This window comes from Argentina silus, assembly GCF_951799395.1.
Source record: "Argentina silus genome assembly, chromosome: 11".
Taxonomy (NCBI): domain Eukaryota; kingdom Metazoa; phylum Chordata; class Actinopteri; order Argentiniformes; family Argentinidae; genus Argentina; species Argentina silus.
In genome coordinates, this window is record NC_139665.1 from 6,930,795 (window position 1) to 6,946,178 (window position 15,384).

A 15,384-nucleotide genomic window follows, 5' to 3' on the forward strand; every position below is an offset into this window, starting at 1 on the left:
CACAGCACAGAGATACCCCACCACGGAGATACCCCAGTATCACTACAGAGATACCCCAGCGATACCCCACCACGGAGATATACCACCACAGAGATACTCCAGCACAGAGATACCCCAGCATAGAGATACCCCAGCATAGAGATACCCCAGTATCACCACAGAGATACCCCAGCATTGAGATACCCCAGCATGGAGATACCCTAGCTCAGAGATACCCCAGCACCAAGACCATCACCACGAGGTTAAACAACTGTTTTATCTCAAGTGACATCCATTGTTCAAATCAAGCTGACTTTTAAATACTGTAGTAGTGAAGAATTGGAATAAAAACACAAATAGATAAAGGACTGGACGGGTTAAGAATAAAGACATACATTTATTCTCCAGACGGTTCAGACGGTTATGGGTATGATCAGACGGTTATGGGTATGATCCAGCGAACTCTACACAAGCGGTCACCTGACCAACACAAGTTAACACAAGTTAACATTACGTTATATCTGACTCCAAAAGATATTTTATGGTTAATAAAGATCGATAATGATTTGATCATCCCTGTGTGACACACTTGATCATATCGGATTCAGATTCCATTAAGAATACCCAAAATGCTATTACCATGCTCTCATTTACAATGAATCACAAGGAGTATATGCTTAGTCCAATACCTGAAGCCGATGACTCGACTCAATGTGTTGTTAACGATGCAAAAAACATTAGACATTAATGGGAGAACCTGGTCACGATTGTGTTGTGCTGTTTTAACAGAACCTTTATCTAGCGCACAACATCACATTAATGCACATAGGGAAAAAATGAGAATAGTAATGAGAGTATCAATAAATGAACCAATTTGACAGAAGTATCATATAAAATAAACAAACTGTAGTAAACAAATGGAAGTTTGACCATACGTTTAACGCTGTGTGTGTCAAGGACACAGGAGACCGGTGCGCATCGGCTTAAATACTACCCCAACAATAGAACATAGGTGTGAGAGCCAGTTGGCCTATACTCTATACATTATAATAAGGCGCAAAATCTTCAGGATGTCCACCAGGCATGCTCATTCAACTGTAAATAGGTGTTCTGGCTGAGAGAGGGGGGGCATTGATCACCATTCATACTGGAAGATCAGACGATCACTGTCATCAGCCACATTACATATATTTAAATCATATAGCTGAAGCCAACAAATCTGTCTACAGTGGCATGCATTTGTATTCATATTATATTTTGATATTATTAAATGTTATTCTGATGTTATTGTCTTCTAAAAAACTGAAACACTTTGATTGCATCAATGTAAACTTAAACACTTTGATTGCATCAATGTAACAGGTACATAAAAAACACCATATTCCAATTGGCTATATCATTGTTCTTTCCCATTATCCTGACTATATCCACAACTGCAAAGCTTGCGTTTTGATCCTAATGCTGTCATCACAGCTGTGCATGGATAGGATAGGATAGCTACGAAACAGATGCCTGCGACTGAATGAAGCTGAAAAAAATAAGAATTTAAGACACAACTCACCGAATATAGCCCTCAAAGAGATTTACCCTCTCTACCTCTTCCTTCCCTTGTCTACAGTTACTTTCCTCACCTTTCTGCTCTCTTTCTCTCTTGTTCCTTTCTCTCCTTCTTGGGTGGGTGTCTGTCACAAGCCCATCCAGATGCTGCTTAATCCTCACAAATCCATCTGCTACTTTTACTCCCTGTTGCTCCCTATATCTGTCCATCATTCACATACAGCGTGCTCTCTCTCTCTCTCTCTCTCTCTCTCTCTCTCTCTCTCTCTCTCTCTCTCTCTCTTTCTTGCATTCTACCACACAAGAAAATCCATGACCCTACCCTGTGCCCAATATTGATTAATGTTGTGGCATGGGTGTGAGCTCGCCCTGACCTCTGACTGCTGTGTCATGTCCTGTAATATGACGTGGTATCGTGTCATGTTACTGTGATGTACTGTGAAGTACGATGATGCCCTGTTCTGACGATCCTCAGCTTTGAAATTGCACCCGGCACACCATGTGCTAATCCCCTGCATTGATCAGGTTTCAAGGGTGTTGAATCACCTGTCTCGCAGAATAAATATATTCTAGATTATATAGATTACTTTATATATAGATGACATAAATCATGTTGTCTATACTGTATGTCTGTTGCATGTATTGTCTAGCCTTACTGCAACATTGGCAAGATACAAATAAAAGCATACTTTACCCAATTGAATTATCAATACTGGAGCACAACTGTTACAAATGATATGTTTTCTGGAGTAAGAATCAAATGTACTAAGGCCAAATTCTGTTCTCTCTCTCCATCCGCTCACCCTCTGGGGAATCCCCATTCCATCCCGGATGAGGTCACACCCTCTTACAGTTCCAATCCTTAGCTGTGACAGAATGTCAGCTGTTTGAAGGGGAGAGAATGAAGAGGAGGATGGCTGACAATCATGGGACACAACTAGGGGAGGTTGGTGGAGGTAGAAATAGGAGGACGAAATCGGAGGATGTAATGTATGGACAGAATGAGGAATGGTATCAAACAGATACCATTCCTTATTCAATTCCATGCATTACAAGGAGTACAATGTCCTCCGATTTCTACCTCCACCAGCCTCCCCTGGTACACATGCATACATGGAACAACCAGGTTCACACACACTCACAAAATAAATGCCACTCTACACAGTCTACAATTACACATGGTTCTGAGTTTACATTTTACTGCAGTCTTATTTGAATGCATCTCATTGGCCATGTCATTACATTATTATTACCCCAGAAATGTCTAAAACCTAAAAGGGAAGGTGGTTACAAATTGGTTAAGTTAGGGTTAGGACTGAGGTAGTGGTTACGGTTAGGGTTAGCAGTTTCAGCTCATGTGCCTCAAAGCGTTTTGGTGTGCTGTATACCTAGCCCTCTAGTGGCCATTTGCTGTAGGTGCAGTGTGGCCCAAAACCTTGAGCATCTCTTGGCGCATTTTCTGGATGTAGATTGATAGTACCAATTCGGATGACCGGTCAGTCTGTAACTTACATTTCCACAGTTGTAATTCAGGCTAACCGTTACGGCCGCTATCTACTACAACATTTAATGATAACTATTAATACTTTTCAGCTCTTAAAATACCTAAACACCCCAAACCAGTGCTGTCAGTTTCATTGAATCCTATGGAACCCATATAAATTATTAGGTAGTTAAGATACTTAAAATGACCATTTCATAAATACAAGGTAAATAGCAGATTGTAGAAAGCGACTAGAAGGAACATACTGGAGTCAGACATCTAAACTCAGTTATTGAATCATTTTATTCCTCAAATGTGTACAGTTTACAACATAACCTTGACATACACAAGAAAATAAAGATTTATTTATTATACAAAATTAAATTATAATAGTAGCTACGATAACAAATATTATTGTAATAATCAATTTCCTCTATAATTCAGATAAATTCAATTTGTGTCTTCCAGTCCATTTTTCATTTCGCTTCCTTTTTTTATGCACTCCGTTTTCTCTTGCGTTTGAGGACAAAGAGTCAAGCATCAAACGTGGTTGATAGCCCATCAATAGATACAAACACAATACCAATATCAACATAACAACAGAATGAAAGGAATACTGTATTTAAACACTCGTTTTTTTACAAAACATTTAAGACTCTGAACTCACTGAGATGCCATTTCATGGGAGGAAACAACACTGACAATGATCAGTTGTAACGGCATGCCCATGAAAGAGGGAATAATATGTCAAATTCAGCTTTTCTTACATTGTGCTTGTAAATAATGATGTAAATAAATTGACATAATATGAGTGTATAAAATGAAAAAAGGGAAACAAAGACACTATTGGTTATTATGATAATGTCAGGATTGGGGTTTATCCAATCTGACCAGATGTTTGATGATTTTTTTTTTATAGTTCTCAACTCAAGTGATCATCACAAGAAGTCTGGGTGACAAGGAAAGCAAAGTATTAAACATCCTTATCAATGCATTGACTAATGTTAACTCTAACTCTGATGGTCATGTACAGTAATAGGCCATTGGGCTGTATGATGTTTCTAACACATTTGTTGGGAGGATAAGTGCAATAATAAAAAAAACTATACATACATAAATAAATAAATAAATAAGTAGAGATATAAATAGAAATAAAAAATCATGTTTTTGTAGTATTGTGTTGTTAATACTTTTCCTCAAGGTGTCGTAATACTACCTCAAGCATTTACACACACACAGACACAGACACAGACACACAGACACAGACACACAGACACACACACACACACACACACACACACACACACACACACACACACACACACACACACACACACACACACACACACACACGGCACAATGTGAAGGTTTATGGTGATCAAGAACCTTCAACTGATGCCCTCTAATATTTGCCTTAAAACTCGGTTCTGAATGCACTTCTTCAGAGCCATTTGAGTATTCCAGAAAGGAGATCAGAGATATAAACCTGGTTTCCCAAAAGCTTCATAGCTTAAGTAGTATTTTACCTCTTTTGACAATCCAGGCCCACTCCTCCCCTAGACCAGCAAAGTTATTCATTTAACACATTTTGTTAGTTTACACAGTGAAGATTGACCTGCAAACATCAATTTTGCAATTGTTACTCTCTTGCAGCTGGGTAATTGGGAGAAATTAAGTACTACTTAAGCTAAAAAGCTTTTGGAAACTGACCCCTGGTCATTTTATCTGGCACAATCTCACCTGTAGAAAAAGGACTGGAACAGCACAACAACCACATCACAAGGACAAAGGGCCCCAATTTGCTTGTGCAAATAGTGCTGAGCAGAACAAAAAATGCCTAACAACTCAGAATACTCCCATTGGATTATGTCTCATTGTGTCTATTAGACATATTACGGTTAAGATGGCCGACTTTGCACATTTTTTGGCACTTTTTTGCACATGCAGATTGGGGGCCATACTGAACTTAATCCTCTCAATTTCTCACGCTTGAAATAATCTAAATGAAAATCGAATTAATGAAAAAAATCAACATTTTTCCAAGAATAAACAAAGAAACACTTATTTAGTCTCTCGTCATTTGTCTTTACATATTGTTGCATACGCTAAAACCAGACATTATATTGACAGTTGTAGATATAGGAGTTGAAGGAGGCGAGCTGGGTGGGTTGTAGGCTTTCATAGCAGGAAAGGATTGTTGCTCTGAGTAGACTCAACTAACCCACTCAGGACCAAGTGTGGTTGTAAAGGGACCCCCCCTCCCATTGGAGGAGCAGACGCTCCCAAGGAGAGCCCCCCTCCCATTGGAGGAGCAGACAATCCCAAGGAGAGCCCCCCTCCCATTGGAGGAGCAGACATTCCCAGGTAGAGCCCCCCTCCCATTGGAGGAGCAGACACTCCCAAGGAGAGCCCCCCTCCCATTGGAGGAGCAGACATTCCCAAGGAGAGCCCTCCTCCCATTGGAGGAGCAGACAATCCCAAGGAGAGCCCCCCTCCTATTGGAGGAGCAGACAATCCCAAGGAGAGCCCCCCTCCCATTGGAGGAGCAGACACTCCCAAGGAGAGCCCTCCTCCCATTGGAGGAGCAGACAATCCCAAGGAGAGCCCCCCTCCCATTGGAGGAGCAGACATTCCCAAGGAGAGCCCTCCTCCCATTGGAGGAGCAGACAATCCCAAGGAGAGCCCCCCTCCTATTGGAGGAGCAGACAATCCCAAGGAGAGCCCCCCTCCCATTGGAGGAGCAGACACTCCCAAGGAGAGCCCTCCTCCCATTGGAGGAGCAGACAATCCCAAGGAGAGCCCCCCTCCCATTGGAGGAGCAGACACTCCCAGGGAGGCCGGTGCAGAGAGTCCTGCCTGAGGAATCACTATCCCAGCCCCCACATAGGAGGGAGCACACTGAGGCCTCACTGCAGGCATACCCAGACCCGGTGGAGGCATGGGATGGGGGGATAGCTGGAATAAAGGAGCGCCCAGTATGGGATGGGGGGATCCGAAGCTTGGGCGGGTAACACCGTAGGGCATAGGGTGGGAACCAAAGGGGCTGGAGGTTAGGGGGATTGTGGTTGGGGACACTCCTGCAAGGGAAATGGATCTGCCCTTGAGCCCTGGGAAGTTAGGAAAAGTAACAGAATTGGGGGGTAGAAGTGGGGGGGGGGAGGGATACACAGAGCGAGCATTTCAAGAGAGAGTGTAGAACAGAAAGAGGTGTGAGAAGATTACATGTTTGAAATCTATGAGGGTAGACTCTATCTATGACAACAACTACAGATGCTCACCCATACAACAGTTACCCACTACAGGGGGAAAGTCTAGTCAAAATACTGAATCACAAGCACTGCTTTAAATGAACGAATAATATACATACTTCTCATATTTATTATCTCATTCTCGAGCACACTCTCTCTCTCTCTGTCGCTTTTATTTAACCCTCCTTACCTATGGCAGGTGTTTGCGAGGTGAGGGCATTGAGGGGGGGTTGTTTAGGTTTGGGTTTGGAGGAGAGGAGTGAGTCCAGGTCCACAAGCGAAGCCCCAGCACCCAAGAATGACGCTGGAGATGTTTGTTCATCTTCCTGAGCAGTTACACTATCTACAAAGAGATGAAGTGAAATAAATAAACACACTTCAGCAGCATAGACATCAAACGACACTGGGATGTTAAGTTATAAAAAGAATCCAACCCTACCACCTAGGGCCAGTACTCCAGGGTTAGATCTACAAGGATTGAAATACATGGAAGCAACATTGGTGATGGCTAGATGGAACTATTACTCTATTGCTTACATCTATCCAATCCTCTGAGATCTACAGGGAAGTGTTAGGGAACACACAAACAAACAAACAAACAAACAAACACAACATTGCGTACAGCGGTGGATGCTGGTGGAGGTAGAAGGACAGGCTCATTGTAATGCATGTAATGGAATGAGCCATTCCTCATTCCGTTCCATGCATTACGATGAGACCGTCCTCCGATTTCTACCTCCACCAGCCTCCCCAGGCGTACAGTGTGTACAGGTGTACCTACCTGTACCGTTACTAGGCGTTCCCCATGGGTCGGAGTTGGCAGCATCTGTAGTGGAAGCCCCTCCGCCTCCCCAGGGGTCGTTGGTGGGGGCTGAATTTGAGGGGGCTGCAGGCGCACCCCAAGGGTCATTGCTGTTGGTTGGAGGTGCACCTGGAGCAAAGAAAGGGGAAGTAGGTTTACACAGATTTACAAGAGGAACCTCAATCAAACATAACAATTTGTCATATCGTTCTTCCCCTTGAGAGTAGATTAGATTAGATTGTAATTTATTGTCTGCTTTTACTTTATTAGTTTTGCCTCACATGCTCCAACAAGAATACCTCATATGTCTATTCTGTCATGTTTATTACAGTTTGGGGCTATTTTGCACATGGACCCCATATTTGGGTTATGTATGCAGTATCTGAAATAACCTTTCCTTGGACTAAGGGTGGTGGAAATGTGTAGGGCTAGCTCCATGTTTTAAAAAGCATGAAAATGTGCTTCACGCAACTCCAAAGCAACATAGCAACATTATGTTGTTGATGGTTAGAAGAAATGATATTGTACATTGTGTTTTTTCACATCCGGTAAGCAAGTTGACAATGTGACAAAATAATTTCATGAGCCTTCTGATGGAACTGTTTTCCTTTACAAAATAGTTCCACGTAAACAGTTCCATTAAAAGGCAGCAGAATGCCAATGCACGGGTCGTTGTTGATATCTATGACTTCAACATACCAACAACACGCTAGAGGGCGACGTTTGATAAGAAAACCGACTGGAAAATGTCTATCCTTGAAACTCCCTATTTCCTCTCCAGAGGTGTCAATTACTCTGGTTGCCAGGGTGCTGGCCGGTCATGTGACATACAAACATGACGCTCAGTGCCTGGCCGACCAGGGGCCAGTTGCATAAGCATTGATATAGAGTAGACCTAGACATCTAATTTCACCTGTTGCATACTTCCACTTGGTCTAAGCTAAGACCAAATTAAGTCCTATTAACCTAGGGAAAGTAAGACCATTAGTGTTAGCTATTTGACATTTCATAATTATGCAAGTGTAAAGGTATGGCATATTAGGTTAGCTAGCTATTGTTTGCTCAAAATGTAGCTCCCATTTAGATTTGGAGAGGCAAACTTACTAGCTATTTAGGTAAATTTGCTAGCTTGCCAGCTATCTGTATATTTAATTTGTCTTTTGTTCATCTACATAATACAAATTCAATCTAAAGCAAATATGAACGGTTAGACTACATTTTCAAACCCCCAAACCGGGACCCTTAAGTGTACCGCAAGTTAATGCACGCGCACATGTATGCGCTTTTTCACGCACCATAGGCGTTTTCATCAGGATGGGGGACAATTATTTCAGCGCTTAGCACACCTAGTGACTGCACCTTTCAACACCATGGACAGCGAAGTACAAATATCTAAGAATAGCCTATAAATAACTAAAATAACTTTTTAATTTTAAAATAATTTTTATAACATAAAAATAACTTTAACTTACATTTTCACAACGCTGGTCGCGGTCAGTTTTATCCTGTGTGTTTTTCCGCTCCCGTGAGCCGTGATGAGAATTGTTGCTTGCTACGCAGTTCTACGCAGTTGTTTGTTTGGTGCTGTTTTGGTGGTTTATTAAACTGTTGGATTCGTGCATTCGACTTTCGCCTCCGACTCGTATGTGGAAACATTACAGTATTATTATTATTATTTTAATTGTGATGAAAACCGGGACAATTTGTTAGTGAATGTTTGAAAACATTTGAGTGTTTTAGAGATATTTGTCGGGACAGTTTGAAAACGGGACAATCCCGGAAAACCGGGAGGTCTGGTCACCCTGGGTTAGACAGTTATTTTTGTAAGATTATTCAGCTGTTGCTATGGCAACATACACTCACTGAGCACTTTATTAGGAACACTATACTAATACTGGGTAAGGCCTCCCTTTGCTCTCAAAACAGCCTCAATTATTCGTGGCATTGATTCCACAAGATGCTGGAAACATTCCTTTGAGATTCTGGTCCATCATGACATGATTGCATCACGCAATTCCTGCAGATTTTTCAGGTGCACTTTCAAGCTGTGAATCTCCCGTTCTACCACATCCCAAAGGTGTTCTATTGGATTCAGATCCAGTGACTGGGAAGGCCACTGAAGAACACTGAACTCATTGTTATGTTCATGAAACCAGTTTGAGACAACTTCTGCTTTGTGACATGGTGCATTATCATGCTGGAAGTAGCCATTAGAAGATGGATAAATTGTGGCCATGAAGGATTGCACATGGTCAGCAACAATACTCAAATAGGCTGTGGCATTCAAGCGATGATTGATTGGTATTAACGGGCCAAGAAGACATTCCCAACACCATTACACCACCTCCACCATGAGAAGGTGTACAGGTGTTCCTAATAAAGTTCTTGTGAGTCTTAGTTGAACAGTACTGTCAACTTTTAAATGTAGGCAGTGGCATTTTTACTTCCCAAGCAATCTACAAATATCCATAAATCTCTCACCTGGTGCTCCCCAAGGGTCATTGTCTTCCTTGGACTCATCTCCAAATGGATCTGGGTCCGAGGCAGCTGTTGTCCCCTCCCCTCCCCAAGGATCTGGCTTCTTCTCAGGCAGGGGTTCAGACGGCCCCCATGGATCTGAGGCGGAGGCAGGGGCATCAGTCGGGGCACCCCATGGATCTGAGCCCTCTGTCGGAGGACTTGAAGGGGCCCCAAAAGGATCAACCTCCTCTTTTGGCTTGTTGGAGGGCGCCCCGAAAGGGTCTGCACCATCTGCTGTAGCTTTGGATGGAGCTGAAAATGGATCGGAACCATCTTTTGGCGTTGAAAACGGATCGGAACCATCTTTTGGTGCTGCAAAAGGATCTGAGCCATCTGCCTTAGCATTGGATGGTGCACCCCAAGCATCCGTTTCCTCTGTTGGAGGTTTTGACGGTGCACCCCAAGCATCCGATTCCTCTGTTGGAGGTTTTGACGGTGCACCCCAAGCATCCGATTCCTCTGTTGGAGGTTTGCATGGTGCACCCCAAGCATCTGTTTCCTCCGTTGGGGGTTTGGATGGTGCCCCCCATGGGTCTGGGGCCTCTGATGATTCCTCAGTGGATGGGGCACCCCAGGCATCAGAGCCCTTGGCCTTTTCTGCTTTGGCTGCATCCTCCCATTTGAGCTCATCTTCAGGTAGCTTCGCCTGGGATGTCAACAGAGATCGGACACTCATGACGACACACACACAGCCTAATCATTTCCCAAATCATTAAAGTCTGACTGAAATGGAAATCACGAAACGACGCCCATAGTAATGCCCTAACCAGTTTTTATTTTTTCGTAATTGTTGACTTTCAAAGGCTAAGTTTCATATCTAAGTTGTCTCAGAAATAATGACACTGGAAAACAATCAGCTTCACGGAGCTTCCAGGCCACTTCACACCTCCATGGCTGTAATTATTTTCCTATAACAACACACCTCCTCGTTGATTATCCCTGACTTACTACAAGTGCACAGTCATGTGTGTAGAAGCATCTATGAAAGCCCAAACAAATAGAGAAACCTGATAACTGGCAGTGAAGATATACCCACCCTTCGCTCTGCCTCCCTCTTCTCAGCCTCTACTCTTCTCTGTTCCTCCTTCTTCTTCTCGAAGCTTGCAGCAAGGTCAGCCACGGAGGGGATGTTGTCCAGGGATGGGAGCCCAGTGGCTCCCGGGACATAGGCAGGTTTGTAGTTGGGGTCCAGTACTGGGTCGGAGGAGGAGGCTGGGGAATACGGAATCCATGTTAGGAAGTCATCAGTTCCCACACAAAACTGCCTCACTTGTCATTCCAAACATTCTCATTGTCATAGATTCGGACTCGTCGGCCGTAAAACAAAAACTCACACTCACACAGATTAACAATTTTACCTTTCAATTTTTCATATCACTAAAGTGTGTGTTTTGTGTGTTATGGTGCGAGGTTACTCTCTGTTGCTCACCAGTGGGGTTCTTTGAGACCTTCTCTCTGGTCTTGAGTGTAAAATCTCGCTCTTCCTTGAGTTTCTCATCATCTTCCATAAGAATTAGTACCACCTTGGCTTTCTCCCTCACATTCATACCCTGTGTAGGATAGCATGGGCAGACATCGTTAGCACTGCTAGGCATGTCTGCCAGCAGCATAGTGCTTCTCAGTACTGTAGCCATTATTACATGGTGTTAGCATTGCAAAGCTCAGTATCAGCATGGCAAAGATCAGAGTTAGCTTAGCTAACTCACGCACCTGAGTTAGCATAGCACATACTAGGAAAATATGAAGAGGAGCTTTAAAAACAGTACTCTGGAGATCAGGGGAGGTTGGTGGAGGTAGAAATCGGAGGACGGGCTCATTGTAGTGTATGGAATGAATTGAGGAATGGTATCAAACATGTGATATCATTCCTCATTCCATTCCATGCATTACAATGAACCCGTCCTCCAATTCTGCCTCCACCAGCCTCCACTGCTGGAGATGTGGACTTTAGTACCTGATCCTTCCCATCCTTGTCTGTGCATCTGAACTCTGTGAGGGCTTTGACAATGTAGATGTTGTCTTTCAGTTTCAGGAGCACACGGTCCGAGCCAGTCTTTAACAGGTACTCCAGCAGGGTCAGGGACTAAAGCAGCAGGATAGAAAAACAAAACGGGAGATCTAGATAAGCATATACCCTGCACCTCACATACATTCTGTGTAACTTGATCACGTCCCGCTGCAATCAACAGACTAATGAATACATAATTCATGAAAATGTAAGCGTACACCATAGTGACATCCATTGTATGTTAGAAGGAAATGGCATTGAAAAATACAAATAAAAATTAAGAAATTAGACAAGGGTTATAAATGTATAATGTTTACCATAAACATATGCAGGAAGCCAGAAAATATGAATGGCAACAGACACAAAGCTAACTTTGAGAATATGCTGACGTGTGAGATCAAGATGAGATTTGTAGTACCAGATATTCATGTTTTTGAAATTAAATTTTTCCAAATTCTCCAATCAACTTCAATAATGGAATGAATAGGGACAAGGACAACACAGAAATAAATAAACATTCATACAAAAGCATTGACCTGGCTGAAAGGTTCCAATGCTGGTGTGAGTGATACCAGTAACTTAATCCCAAATGTGAAGCAAATAAATAAATAATTTGGAGAGAGACAGTTCCATGGAGCAGTATCATTCAAAGCTGCATGTGCTAGCTTTATAATTGACATCCCTACTTATAAATCAACGTTTTACAATAAAGAATACAGTATGCTGTAATGCAGTAAAGCGGAATTGTACTCTGTAATCCAGTTGATTTGTTGTTTTCCTTATTCAATAGAAGACACATTCACAAAGAAATCGCATTTTAAAACGATTTCTGAGTCAAGATATCTTGCTTTGAATGCCCTGATCAGTCCTGATGTTCCAAATTGCCCATTTGAGTCAATTCCTACAACTCGCAAGATTCCCCTCTCCCTCCCGCACAAGGTCCTTCTGTTGACCAGTGCTAGAGCTAGCGTGTGCTGCTCTCTGAGAATCACATACTGACGTACTTTATCGCAGAATGAGACTTTTTTTAGGAGGTAAACAGACCTCACGTTTCGATAGCGATGATGCAGCTGCACGCGAAATGGTTTGAGACGGTATGCATCGTGGATTGACCAGAAATACACAAGAAAATGGATTTCGCGTAAACGTCCCCTTAAGAATGACATGGATGTTCCAAGCAGGTCCTAGGGGACACTTCTCCTCCCTTTCTCCTCACCTTGTGGACATGCCTCCAGTTCTTGTCGTCTTTGAGGCGTTTCCAGAGCATGGTCATAATCTCATTGCAGGCCACCACGTTGTAGGTCAGGTCGGAGATGTCGGCCATCTGAGAGCTGGAGGGGCCCCAGGGGTCATTGGAGGTGGCCTCTCTGACCTGTGAGAAGGGACACAAGAGTGTTAGACAGTTAGAGTCATACAGGGGACTGGGGGAGTATTGGGGACCGAAGAGTTGACTTAGTTGCTGATACAGAGGGTGTGTCTTATTCCAGATTAGAAAGACGCCATTTCTGGAGGCAGCATATGGACATTATGAAATATAACGAAATTCACCACTGTCAGTCACTGGCAGTAACTGTAATAGCGTTTCTGAGGATTGTATGTTTTTAGTCTGTAGGCGTCTTTATAACTCCTATAACTATTTTGACTATGAAATCGTATTGTTGGGCAGAAAGTCAAAATGGAGTAGGAACAAGAGGGATTTAGAGAGAAGAGATATGCATGACAAAGGACAGAACATGAGAGAGATGACTGGTAACTGATCTCTGTTACCTTAACCTCAGCCTCAGAGAAGTTCTGGACCAGATTCTTCAGTTGTCGGCGAAGCATAGAGGACGTCATGGCTCCAGGTGGGGTGTCTCAAACCACACGGATCGGGTCTGGAAAGAGACTGCAACCACACACACACACACACACACACACACACACACAGACACACAGACACACACACACACACACACACACACACACACACACACACACACACACACACACAGACACACACACACACAAAGACACCCACACACACAAAAACTGTCAAATGGTCCTTGTTTGGGGTGGATGAGACATGCATTGGAAGATGCTGGCAGGTTAGACTATATACAGACTTCAACAATGGACTGAATATGTCCTTTTATATAATAGCCTATACTGTAGCTGTGTATGTAGTAGGCTATAGCCCTTTTACCAACTTTCTTTTTGTATTCATTAAAGAGATGTTACAGGATTTTTGTCTGGTTCAAGATATAATGTTAATCGATTTCTCATCTCATTAAACCACACAGTCCTCAGTTGAAGGCCAACAAACTAGCAAAATAAGCTTTTGCTCATGGGAGTGGGGAGGTGTGCCCCTCACTGTCCAATCACCTAATTTCTTGACAATATTTCTGTCTATTTCAAGGGACCCATCTTTGGCTTGTGAGGGCTATTTTTTAGTGGCTGAAAATATAAAATAATCCTGTAGCATCTATTGAAGATTTAGGCCACTAAATTAAGACATCTCCAGAGTGAAACATAACACCTGTGGTTCAGGTCTGCTGTTACCCTGGGTTACTAGTCTTACCTGCTGAAAGACAACTATTGCTGTTGCTGTCAAGGAATTATGTCTCTCTTTTGAACTGGTCTCACTGGCTCACTGAGTGCTCATTCTGGTCGTCTCTCTCTCCTCCACAGCATGGGGTCTCAGCACCTCTAGGTAAAAGATCCCGTAAAGAAACAAAGCAATGACATGACATTCATCGTAAGGTTGCTGTAACATACAAGTGTAGACTATTATTTAGGCTTAAAGAACCGGACAGGGGATTATGAGAAATGAACACTCATCTCCGAGGTATGATAAGCCGGAGTTATTGTGAATGAGAACTGGTTCTCAATATAGACTTAGACATAATATAGACATAGTCTGGTTAAAGAATGATTAAATAGCCTTATGGATAGGACAGGGGTGTGAAGAATCCTTTGCTGACACAGTCACAGAGATGGAGAATACCAACGAGAGATTGTTGTTAGCTATGTTGCTAGTATTCGAGGATACACTCGTTAGCTAGCTGCTGAGGATGCTAAGCTATTCTACAGTACTCCACACTATAGCTAACATTTAACGTCCTGTCATGCTCTACCTTTAACTACGACGATACAGCTACATGTTAAAGACGAACTAAATGCCTGAAGGTGCCAGGACATCACATCGTGTTTAATTGCGACAAATGTCAGCACCAGTAATGTTAGCACAGGCTAGCCAGCTAGCTAAGAAAATAGATCCAGTACAGCTGGTATATGATCTGCATTGCTAAAACCCATGACACATTTATCAAGCCATTTAGTGTCAAAAACGTTCGATAACTAACGTTATCAAGCAAGCCTCAACTGTAGTATCACCTCAATCAGGACCTTGGAAAGCAAGAGTAGCGCCATTCACGACTCAATCACCATCAGGACCTTGGACAGCGACCGTAGCTAGTACAGATACCACATATCCATCATGGCTACAAATTGTAGTATAAATCTTCCCAGGCTGTGGCCCACAGTGTGTGATCTAACTTGCTGAAGACACATAATACAGCCTTTCGTTTACCATTATCCCCACTGACCAGTCGTTAATTAATATGATTAATACTGGTATTTAAAACATACAAATTGCTACTAACCCTTGATGCCTTCAGAAATGGTTGAGTCGACTACAGTAATTTTCAGTTCCGCCTGCACCTGTCGCAAAGACCCCTCCTCCAACAGCATCACGCCCATCCACTTGAGTAATAATGTTTGGCAATAGGGGTCAACCGTTATCAAGAAG

General features: G+C 42.9%; 1 protein-coding gene across 1 annotated transcript; it reads right to left on the reverse strand.

The window, feature by feature from the left end:
- Window positions 1-5,197: 5,197 nt before the first annotated feature.
- On the reverse strand, window positions 5,198-14,208 carry epn1b (epsin 1b; the record flags this gene model as incomplete). Its single annotated transcript, XM_083680561.1, has 11 exons — window positions 14,155-14,208; window positions 13,365-13,482; window positions 12,814-12,969; window positions 11,544-11,672; window positions 11,019-11,139; window positions 10,626-10,801; window positions 9,551-10,235; window positions 7,049-7,198; window positions 6,458-6,610; window positions 5,846-6,126; window positions 5,198-5,299 (listed from the first exon to the last, which is right to left on the reverse strand). Exons 2-11 carry the CDS (start codon window positions 13,431-13,433, stop codon window positions 5,198-5,200), a joined length of 2,022 nt encoding a protein of 673 aa, XP_083536687.1. The 5' UTR covers window positions 13,434-13,482; window positions 14,155-14,208.
- Window positions 14,209-15,384: the final 1,176 nt, after the last annotated feature.